This window comes from Oryctolagus cuniculus, chromosome 17 (genome assembly GCF_964237555.1).
Source record: "Oryctolagus cuniculus chromosome 17, mOryCun1.1, whole genome shotgun sequence".
NCBI lineage: Eukaryota > Metazoa > Chordata > Mammalia > Lagomorpha > Leporidae > Oryctolagus > Oryctolagus cuniculus.
The window spans coordinates 39,016,443-39,028,517 of NC_091448.1; the positions used below are offsets into that span (position 1 = coordinate 39,016,443).

Genomic DNA, 12,075 nt, shown 5'->3' on the forward strand with positions numbered 1-12,075 from the left:
TCGCACAAGGGCTCACTCTCAAGTCAACCACCACATTTTGCTGTGCAGAGGAGCTTTATGTGCAATTATTTTAGCACACAGAATATTAAAAAGGATATACTCAAAGTCCAAAATCAAAAGTTTTATTTTTATTTATTTTTATTTTATTTTTTGACAGGGAGAGTGGACAGTGAGAGAGAGAGACAGAGAGAAAGGTCTTCCTTTGCCGTTGGTTCACCCTCCAATGGCCACCACAGCCGGCGCGCTGCAGCCGGCGCACCGCGCTGATCCGATGGCAGGAGCCAGGAGCCAGGTGCTTTTCCTGGTCTCCCATGGGGTGCAGGGCCCAAGCACCTGGGCCATCCTCCACTGCACTCCCTGGCCACAGCAGAGAGCTGGCCTGGAAGAGGGGCAACCGGGACAGAATCCGGCGCCCCAACCGGGACTAGAACCCGGTGTGCCGGCGCCGCTAGGCGGAGGATTAGCCTAGTGAGCCGCGGCGCCGGCCAAAAGTTTTAAAAAATAGATGGGAGGTCGGCGCTGTGGCTCACTAGGCTAATCCTCCACCTTGTGGCGCCAGCACACCGGGTTCTAGTCCCAGTCGGGGCACCGGATTCTGTCCCGGTTGCCCCTCTTCCAGGCCAGCTCTCTGATGTGGCCCAGGAGTACAGTGGAGGATGGCCCAAGTGCTTGGGCCCTGCACCCCATGGGAGACCAGGATAAGTACCTGGCTCCTGCCTTCGGATCAGCACGGTGCGTCGGCCGCACTGCAGCCGCGGCGGCCATTGGAGGGTGAACCAACAGCAAAAGGAAGACCTTTCTCTCTGTCTCTCTCTCTCTCATTGTTCACTCTGCCTGTCAAAAAAAAAAAAAAAAAAAAGAAAGAAAGAAAGAAAGAAAGATGGGAGCCAGCACTGTAGCATAGCAGGTAAAGCCATTGCCTGTGGTGCCGGCATCCCATATGGGCACTTGGTTTAGTCCCGGCTGCTCGTCTTCCAATCCAGCTCTCTGCTATGGCCTGGGAAAGCAGTAGAAGATGGCCCAAGTCCTTGGGCCCTGCACCTGGGTGAGAGACCCAAAAGAAGCTCCTGGCTTTCGATCAGTCCAGCTCCAGCCACTGCAGCCATCTGGGGAGTGAACCAGCAGATGGAAGACCTCTTTCTTTCTTTCTCTCTCTCTCTCTGCCTCTGTGTAACTCCCTCTTTCAAATAAGTAAATCTTTAAAAATAAATAAATAAAATAAAAAATAGATGAATTCTTCATGAAGGATAGCCAAAGTAAATTGTACCTTTTCTTGACAGTATGTAGGGGTATAGAATACAATCCCACTGTTAAAACTAGCAGCACTACTCTGATTAATTCTAAAACACCAGCAGTTTTACCTACCACTGCTTTGTACCACCAGTGTCAACATCAAAATGGTAAAAAAGGCAAGTACTGACTAAATGTTATCACAAAAACAGTTTTAACCTCATAGACTCCTTCAGAGGCTTGCAGACAACCCTCACTTATTTTCAAGTATCCCTGTTACATTAAAGAAACAAAAATACGAACAAATGGATTTTAATATTGATTTTCATCATGAATTCAGCAGCTGAATGCACAGTTGCAAAGTTGAAGGCAACGGCTTCAAAGAGTGAGCTCTTTTGCTTCTCAGTGTATTTTTAGCATCTTCTAAAGCTATCTGAGCCAATAGATTTGTAACTGTGCCAGCTCTCAGGAGGTTTTATGCTAGATCTATATTCAATAAAATTAAACTTGTTTCATTCTTCTAAAACCAAACAAAAAAAAAAACACTGAAGTCAGAGAATTAATGCAGAGAATTAATGCAAAAGCAACTACACGGACAGTACAGCAGTTACACACCTGCATCTCAGGTCAGAGGGCCTGGGTTTGACTCTCAGCTCCAGCATCTGACTCCAGCTTCCTACTAATGTGTCCTGGGAGGCAGTGGTGACAGCTCAGCTCAGGTACTTGGATCTCTGCCACCCATGTGGGAGGTTTATATTGCGCTCCTATCTCCCAGCTTCACCCTGGCCCAACCCCAGCTATTGGGGACATTTGGAGAATGAACCAGCAAATGAGAGCACACCGTCTGTCTGTCTGTCTGTCTCTTTCTCCCTCTCCCCTCCCCCATCTTTGCATGTGTAATAAATAATTTAAAAAGAAACTACTATTCTTGAGGATGTTTTCAGTGAACAAATGTCTTCTCATCGGTTCTATAACAGTTTTAAAGACAAAGCAGGAAAGGCCACTAAGTGACCAACAGCAGAAATGATGACTTTTACCTAACATCCTTCCCCACGGTCATAGCGGCAATCACCTTCTTCACAGCCTCTTTCCTCTTTTCTTTCTTCTCATTGTTGAGTTCAGCTTTTAATTCAAAGATTTCTCCTAAAAAAGATGGGAACAAATGGGTAAGGTCCCAGAACCACAGAACTAGAACAGGAGAATGCACTATGTAATTAAACAGAAGAACAATAGGATAGCAACTAAAATAAGATCATTAAAAAATTACAGGACATGTAAAATTCAAAGCCCTAGGATAATAGCTAAATTACTGATAATGATAACACCAGTAAATTTTAAAAGCTTCTAAATTGTGACCAGTGAGAAAGGTACAATCCAGACCTGAAAGAGAAAGCAAATCTCAGATACAGAATATTATATGATATGATTTCCCATGAGGATTTTAAGGTGCTGAGAAGAAAAATAAATGTAGGTAAAACAGCTTAGAAATCAGTAGTTTAAGGGGCTGGTATTGTGGCACAACAGGTAAAGCTGCTGCCTGTACCACCACATCCCAAATGGGTTCCAGTTCGTGTCCCAGCTGCTCAACTTCTGATCCACTCCCTGCTAATAGCCTGGGAAAAGCAGTGGAAGATGGCCCAAGTGTTTGGGGAGACCTTGATGAAACTTCTGGCTCAGCACTGACTACTACAGCCATCTGGGGAGGAAACCAGAGAATGGAATCTCTCTCTCTGTCTCTCCCACCCTACTTAACTCTGCCTTTCAAATAAACAAACAAAAATCGTAAAAAAAAAAAAATAGTAATTTCAAAACAGAAAAAACCTCATATATCATCTCATCTACTCAATTCCAACTTACAGACAAAGAAATGAAGCTCAAAGGCCAGCATCAGTGGCACACACTAATACTACCTGATAAGTATTTAAAACTAACGATGTTCAGGCTGCACTCTGGACCAAAAACATTGCAATGCCAAGAATGCTCACATGCAGATCTTTATAAGTGCCCCCAAGTGATCAAATGGACAATCAGGGTTGAGAATCACTCCTCTACTCTTATTAACTCGAATAAGCTAATGGGCCTAAGGATCCACTCTATTCAATTAATCTAACAAGAACAATCATGAAGATTCAAGAATGGTACAAACCAGTTATTTCAAGGGATAAGTGTTTAGCCTGGCAGTTAAGACACATCCCATATGAAAGTACCTGGGTTTGAAATCTGCCTCTGATATAGGCAGATACACAGAATAAAATTGATTAGGTTTGTGAGCTGGAAGACCGCGCCCCTGTGTGATCTCATGCCCCTACCTGATCACACCTGTGTGACCACTGGTCAATCAGGTTAACTAACACTCCCCTTTTGTAGTGGATTAAAAGGCTGGGCACACCACGGCTTTTTGCAGTGTGGGCCCATGGTGCCCTGTGCCTCCAGGGCACGTGGCCTTCATGCTTCCTGGCTTTCATGCTCCTCCACATGGCTGGCTCCTGGTACTCGATATGAATCTAGATCTATCTCTCTCATAGACTGGGCCCTCACTCTCCCATGAATCTTTCTCACTGAATAAAAGCTTAAAATGTATCATGCTGCCTCATTCATTTATACTGGTATTCAAAATTCTTCTCTGAATATTAGGCAAGAACCCACACAGGCTTATTAATATTGGGAATTTATTAATTAGTATATGGTGATATCATATGGCACTCCATATTCTGATATCAGCTCCAGCTCCTGACTCTAGCTTCCTTACTAATGCAGATCTGTAAGGCAATGGTAATAGCTCAAGTAATTGGATTCCAACCACCCACATGGGAGACCCAGATTGAATTCTTGGCTCCCAGCTTGGGCCTTGCCAAATCCCCTCACTGTGTGCATTCAGGGAGTCAAGCAGCAGATAGGAGCTCTGTCTCTTAAAGTAGGTGTTTATTACCTGTTTTTTGGTTTTTTTTTTAAGATTTTATTTATTTATTTGAGAGGTTGAGTTATAGACAGTGAGAGGGAGAGAGTGAGAGAAGGGTCTTCCATCCACTCCCCAAATGGCTGCAATGGCTGGAGCTGAGCCGATCCAAAGCCAGAAGCCAGAAGCTTCTTCTGGGTCTCTCACACAGGGGCTACTACTTTCCCAGGCCACAGTAGAAAGTTGGACCGGAAGAAGAGCAGCCAGGACTAGAACTGGCACCCATATGGGATGCTAGCACCACAGGTGGAGGATTAACCTACTGTGCCAGAGTGCCACTGGCCCCTATTACTTGTTTTTAAAATGTATTTACTTTCACCTACTTGAAAGGCAGAGCCACAGAAAGAGAGAGAAGGAGAGCTAGAGATTTTCCATCTGTTGGTTTATTCCCCAAATGCTCACAACAGCCAGGGCAGGCCATGCTGAAGTCAGGAGCCCAGAACTTCATCTGGTTTCCCATGTGGATAGCAGGGACCCAAGTACTGGAGGCATCATTGCTGCCTCGGAGGGTGCACATTTAGCAGGAAGCTGGATCAGAAGTAGAGGTGGACCTCAGCCTAAGCATTTTGATATGGGATGTGGATGTCCCAAGAGATGACTTAGCCCTCTGTGCCACAATAAATTGTTAAGAGAGAGAGAGACATAGGAGCCAGTACTGTAAGTGCAGCAGGTTAAACCACAGCCTGCAGTGCTAGCATCCCAAATGGGCACCAGTTTGAGTCGTGGTGGCCGCTCTACTTCTGATCCAGCTTCCTGCTAATGGCCTGGGAAAGCAGCAGAAGATGGCTCAAGTCCCTGGGCCCCTGTACCTACGTGGGAGATGAGAGAAGCTTCCGGCTCTTGGCTTCAGCCTGGCACAGGCCCCATCATTGTGGCCATTTGGGGAGTGAACCAATGGATGCAAGATCTCTGTCTCTCCTTCTTCCCCTCTATAACTTTACCTTTCAAATAAATAAAAAATCATAAAAAAAAAGAGTTATCTCTAATGGTGTATCTAATGACTAATGACTAATGACTAATCGCTCAGGCCCTTAAGTGTAAAATGTCAAGGACTGTCACTACTACTTTAAGGCCTGGTCTCCAGACTCACCTATCTTCAGGAGGTTGGGGCCATAATAAAAAAAGGTTAATGGAGCCAGCACGGTGGCAAAACCGGTAAAAGCCGCTGCCTACAGTGCCAGCCTTCTATATAGGCGCCAGTTCAAGGCCCAGCTTCTCCATTTCCAATCCAGCTCTCTGCTGTGGCCTAGGAAAGCAGTGGAAGATGGCCCAAGTCCTTGGGCCCCTGCACCCGTGGGAGACCCAGAGAAAACTCCTGATTCCTGGCTTCAGATCAGCTCAGCTCCAGCCATTGTGGCCATTTGGAGAGTAAGCCAGAGGATCAAAGACCTCTCTCTGTCTCTCTCTGCCTCTGCCTCTCTTTAACTCTGCCTTTCAAATCAATAAAACACATCTTTAAAAAAAAAAAAAAAGTTAACAATCCTCATTCAGTTTAAAAAGGAAGGAAAAAAATTGTATCACTGAGCCAAGAAAACCACAACCTCCCATCTATATGCTTAAACCTGTTTAAAATACTTATCATTTTCCTCCACCTTCAACAGTTTCTTTTTTTTTTTTTTTTTTAAGATTTTTTTTATTTATTTGAAAGGCACAGTTAGAGAGAGAGAGGAAGAGACAGAGAGGTCATCCACCTACTGGTTTACTCCCCAAATGGCCACAATGGTTGGGGCTGGTCCTGACCAAAGCCAGATGCTTCTTCTGGGTCTCCCACATGGGTACAGGTGCCTAAACTCTTGGGTCATCCTCTGTAGCTTTCCCAGGTGCGTTAGTAGGGAGCTCAACTGGAAGTGGAGCAATCAGGACTCCACCCAGTGCCCAGAGAGGATGCCGGTGTCCCAGGCAGCAGCTTTACCTGCTATTGCACAATGCTGGCCCCTCAAGACGGCTCTTAACATTCCTTTTAAGCCAATCTTATTCATTCTCTAATACAGAAACAGTGGAGATGGCTCTCCATTCCATTCTCATGAAGCCCCTACCTGGGATGGATGAAACTAGGAAGACAAAGAAGTTAGGCACTAAAAAAAGTCTGTTTCATCAATATCCATTGTCAACAAGACAAACTGTTACAAAATCACTAGTTTATTTAAGCTACAGCTGCAAAAAACAGCATAGCCAGAAAAGCTGACCCCTTTTAAAGAGTGGTTCTCTTCAACAAGTCCTGTGTTGCCAAATCTACTTCTTAGGGTTTTCATCACTACTTCTGAGAACGCAAAGGACAAACAGCAGGGTATCAGAAATTCTGAATTGTGAATAGCAGCAGGAGCTGCAGGATCAAAACAGGATGTAACTGAAATTATTCCAATTTCAACAGCATACATTTAAAGAATATGTTCTCCAGTGGCAGTTCTGGTAGGCGTTGCAGGAAGCAAAAGAACACAATCTATCCATTTATTTTTAAACTATGGCATTTATCCGGCAGTGATTCAGTTGTAATTCTCAAACTTCCATAAATGCCCAAATAAAAAAGTTACAAGATAAAATTTGAAGAACTAGCTGAGTTTTTAAATTATATCCCTTTATGTCATTACAGACAATATGCTGGTCAGAAAAACACACAAGTTGAAACAAAAGGAAAAAGCAAATAGATTTCCAAAAGATAACAAGATCCGAAAAAGCTGAAAATAAATGACAAGGGGCTAATATGAGGTAAAAGTTACAGGTAGGGGGGAGAAAGTTTGGTGGAACCAAAAAAGAGTCACCAGGAAAAGCAAAATTTCTTATTTATGATTATGTACTATAACAATAAATTCTTATCTTTTTTAACCTCCTCCTTCCCAAAATCAAATTCATCAGGCATTGCTAGAAGCTTGCAATGGTTCTTAAACCTTGGCTACACATTACAGTAATCTGGGGAGCTAGCTTTTCCCTAAGTTTCCACTTACTTATTTTCACGTTATGTGAAAGAGACTGAGAGACAAACGGAAAAAGCTCTTCCAACCACTGCTTTATTTCCCAAATGCCTGCAACAGCCATAGATGGGACAGGCTGAACCCAGGAATCTGAAACTCAATCCAGGTCTCCCATCTGAGTAGCATGGGACCCAGCCATCATCTGCTGCCTCTCAGGGTACACATTAGCAGGAATCTGGATCAGAAGCAGAAGAACCAGGATTTAAAGCAGTTATTCCAATACAGGGTGCAGGCATTCCAAGCATTTGACCCCTGTGTCAAATGCCCACACATGGGGAGTTTTTAAAACCCACACCCAGATCATACCCCAGACTATCACAATCAGATTATCTGGGGTTGCAACCCAGCATCAATATTGTTCTAAAGTTCCCTGGGTAATTCCAATGTGCAGCCAAGGCTGAAAACCACTGGCTGGGGCTGGCACCATGGTGTAGTAGGCCAAGCCTCTGCCTGCAACACTGGCATTGCATACAGGCCAGTTAGTGTCCTGGCTGCTCCTCTTCTGATCCAACTCTCTGCTGATGGCCTGGGAAAGCAGTGGGAGATGCGCAAGCACCCCTGCACACTTGTGGGAGACATGGAGGCAGCTCCCAGCTCCTAGCTTCGGATCAGCCACAGTTGTGGCCATTTGGAGCAAACCAGTGGATAGAAGACCTTTCTGTCTGTCTCTCCCTGTCTCTGTAAATCTGTCTCTCACTTAAATAAATAAAATCTTTAAAACAAAAGAAAACCACTGACTAGTAGTAGATATAATTAAGCAACTCACTCAGGCGTTTTCTGAATTTTAAAAGAATTTATTTACCAATACTTAACTCCAAATGACAGAAAAGACAGATAGCTCTAGTTTTCTGGAAAATGTTGTGGTGCTTCCTAGTTTATTCCAGGCCCCTACAGTGTACTCTCTCTGCTATTAACTTTTTTAAAGTAATTTCAAGCAGATTCCCCAATTGTCAACGTTTTGCCACACTTACATTATCATTTCCCAGCTCCATTTAGCAGTGAGTTGCAGACATCAAGCTCATGGGGGGGCCAGCGCTGTGGCACAGTGGGTTAACGCCCTGGCCTGAAGCGCCGGCATCCCATATGGGCACCGGTTCTAGTCCCAGCTGCTCCTCTTCCAATCCAGCTCTCTGCTATGGCCTGGGAAAGCAGTAGAAGATGGCCCAAGTCCTTGGGCCCCTGCACTCGTGAGGGAGACCCGGAAGAAGCTCCTTGCTCCTGGCTTCAGATTGGCATAGTTCCGCCATTGCAACCATCTGGGGAGTGAACCAGCGGATGGAAGACCTCTCTCTCTCCCTCTCTCTCTCTCTTTCTCTCTGCCTCTCCTCTCTCTGTGTAACTCTGACTTTCAAATAAATAAATAAATCTTTAAAAAAAAAAAAAGTTCATGGGAAGGGGGTTAAAGCCACCACTTGCAATGCCTACATCCCATACTGGACCACGGGTTCAAATTCTTCCTCCCATCCAACTTCCTGCTAACATGCTTGGGAATGCAGCAAATGATGGCCCAAATGCTTGGGCTTCTGCCACCCATGTGGGAGACCCAGATGGAGTTCTTGGCTTTGGCCTGACCCAGCCCCAGCTGTTGCAGGCATTTGGGAAGTGAACAGCAGATGCAAGATCTCTCTCTCATTCAGGAAAATGGAATTAAAAGATGTTTTGATGCATACATGTTTTAAACTCATGCAGTTTTTTCACAACATATATTTTCCATCAACTTTTACAAGATCCCTTACATGTCAGTGTATGTTTTGTAAGGGTGAGGAAATTATTTTATAGAACCATAATAAAAGGGTCAAAATCAGGCAGTCTAACATGGATACATCATAATTTAATCCACAAATCTTATTTAAAGATCTCAATACCCTTTCAAATACTGACTTGGTTCCCAGCCTACTCATACTTCTACACTTCTCATTTCTTATTTTTTTTCAAAGATTTATTTATTTATTTGAAAGGAACAGTTACAGAGAGGCAGAGGCAGAGACAGACAGAGGTGTTCCATCTGCTGATTCACTCTCCAGATGGCCACAACAGCCAGAGGTGTGCCGATCACAAGCCAGGAGCCAGGAGCTTCCTCTGGGTCTCCCACATGGGTACAGGGGCCCAAGATCTTGGGCCATCTTCTACTGCTTTCCCAGGCCAAAGCAGAGAGCTGGATCAGAAGTGGAACAGCCAGGACTCGAACCAGCACCCATATGAGATGCCAGCACTGCAGGTGGCAGCTTTACCTGCTATGCCACAGTGCCGGCCCCACAGACTTCTCACTTCTGAGCAAGGATACAGTTCAGGGTTCTGCATTATACTTACTGTCATGTCTCTTTAGTCTCCTTCAATAAGAAATGGTTCCTCTGCCACATGGGTGGCAGGGGCCCAAATACCTGGGCCATCTTCCACTGCCTTTTCTAGGCCACCAATAAGCTAGATCAGAAGTGGAGCAGCCTGGACATGAACTGGCCCTAATACGGGATGCCGGCTTCGCAGGTGGTGGCTTTATCTGCTATGCCAAGATGCCAGCCCAAAATCTCTACTTTAATAAAACTTATTCAAACATACTCATCTGTAAAAGTAGATTCCGAATGAGACTATGCACAACACATATGTCTGAAGAGGTCAGGTACATTCTACTTGGGACGGTCTTATACCACAACTTTTGAAAATAATTCCAAAGATCTGATCAGATTCTCTACTTACCTTTTTTATTGGTTGTAAAGTACTTGGAGTCAGTCATGATTTTGGATCTTTAATGTGTACCTACAGAAAGAGGAAAAGAATTCCTTTACCCAGGTTATACACATCCAGCAAGGCAAGAACATTAAGATTTAAGAATTTCTGCATTCAAAAATGAGCATCCTCTTCCTTATCACCAACACTGCAGATTCAAGGGATGCAAAGAAAATTAAAAATGTAATTCCTGCCTCAAAAGCTACTAGAGGTAGTCCAAGGGCCAAATGACATAGGGTAATAACCCATTCTGAACCTGTTAGGATTTTGTGATTTTATCCACAAGATCTCCTAAGAGCCATTAAGAGCTAAAGAGAGACCTTTCTGTTCATACATCTTCAATCAGTACTCCAGCATTAGAAGTATGGAAAAGTTTATTTTGAAAGCATTCACCATTACTTTCTTATCTAGGAAAATCTGGTTATCGCCCTGCCTCAAAAAGCAGTCACTCCAAAGCACAAATTCCAAAGCAGCACAAGGTCAAAGGGCAAATAATTCTTCCTACCTATTCAATACTGCAAGTAGCTTTGAAATATCTACAGAGGCAAACACACTTTACACATGGATTTTTTAAGAGCTGTTTTTTCATATTTCCACCAATCTACATCCAGCCCAATTGTATTCCTAAATAACAAAATAGCATCAGTTTACACTCAAAAATCAGGCAAAAGACTGAGGTCACTGTTGTGTCACATTGAGCACACAAGACAATCAGTACTTGTGTTGAAACTTCAGGGGCTGGCGCTGTGGTGTAGTGGGTAAGGCCGCCACCTACAGCACCAGCTTCCCATATGGGTGCCAGTTTGAGACCCAGCTGCTCCACTTCTGATCCAGCTCTCTGTTGTGGCCTGGGAAAGAGTAGAAGATGGCCCAAGTCTTTGGGCCCCTGCACCTGTGTGGGAGACCTGGAGGAAACAACTGGCTTCAGATCAGCTTTGGATGTTATGGCCATCTGGGGAGTGAACCAGTGGATGGAAGACTCTCTCTCTCTCTCTCTCTCTCTCTCTCTCTCTCTCTCTCTGCTTCTCCATCACTCTCTGTGTAACTCTTTCAAGTAAATAAACAAATCTTTAAAAACAAGGAAAGAGGGCCGGCACCATGGCTCATTTTTGTTAACCCTCTGCCTACAGCACTGGCATCCCATATGGGTGCCAGGTTCTAGACCCGGCTGCCCCTCTTCCAGTCCAGCTCTCTGCTGTGGCCTGGGAAGGCAGTGGAGGATGGCCTAAGTGCTTGGGCCCTGCACCTGCATTGGAGACCAAGAGGAGGCACCTGGCTCCTGGCTTCAGATCGGCACAGCATCGGCCATGGTGGCCATTTGGGGAGTGAACCAACGGAAAGAAGACCTTTCTCTCTGTCTCTCTCTCTCACTGTCTATAACTCTGTCAAAGAAAGAAAGAAGAAAGGAAAGAAAGAAAGGAAGGCCACAGATTTCAGCCTCAATTGTACGTCTTCCATCTCAATTCCAGGAGAATTAACCCCACTACTAGGAAGGGAGTTCAAAAAGCTAGTGGGAAGAGAGTTAAAAGGTTTACTTTGGGGGCCGGTGCCGTGGCACACTAGGTTAATCCTCCGCCTGTGGAGCCGGCATCCCATATGGGCGCCAGTTCTAGTCCCAGTTGCTCCTCTTCCAGTCCAGCTCTCTGCTATGGCCTGGGATAGAGGTGGAGGATGGCCCAGGTCCTTGGGCCCCTGCACCCACAAGGGAGACCAGGAAGAAACTCCTGGCTCCTGGCTTTGGATTGGCGTAGCTCCGGCCATTGCAGCCATTTGGGGAGTGAACCAACAGAAGGAAGACCTTTCTCTCTGTCTCTCTCTCTCACTGTCTGTAAACTCTACCTGCCAATTATATAAATTTTTTTTTTAAAAAAAAGGTTTACTTTGACAGAAAAAACTTTTGAAATCTATGCATAGTTTTTTTAATCAAACATATTTCTCATGAATATTTTAAGACCCCTTGTATGCACGCATTTCAGAATTTTTTGCACTAAAATAAACTTATCTTTTAATTCCATTTTCCATATCATTTTTGAAGTACCCTTGTAAAACAACAACAGCAGACTGGGTATATTCTCCCAAAATAATGAGGCAATGCTTTCTGACTTGAGTAACTCTAGGACCCTGTCCAATCTGCTTGAGTTCTTTAACTATATTAAAAAAAAACATTAAAGATTTATTTATTTGAAACACAGAGTT

The 12,075-nt window shown here is 44.4% G+C and overlaps 1 protein-coding gene across 14 annotated transcripts in view; it reads right to left on the reverse strand.

The window, feature by feature from the left end:
• Positions 1–12,075, reverse strand: part of AP2B1 (adaptor related protein complex 2 subunit beta 1) — a 153,867-nt gene that overhangs the window by 136,135 nt on the left and 5,657 nt on the right. For all 14 annotated transcript variants that reach the window (XM_002719241.5, XM_008271129.4, XM_070061057.1 and 11 more), the window contains exons 2-3: positions 9,850–9,909; positions 2,268–2,373 (exon numbers count right to left, since the gene is read on the reverse strand). In XM_002719241.5, the coding sequence (XP_002719287.1) occupies positions 2,268–2,373; positions 9,850–9,886 (143 nt within the window). In that variant the 5' untranslated portion in view covers positions 9,887–9,909. The remainder of the gene's footprint in view (positions 1–2,267; positions 2,374–9,849; positions 9,910–12,075) is intronic.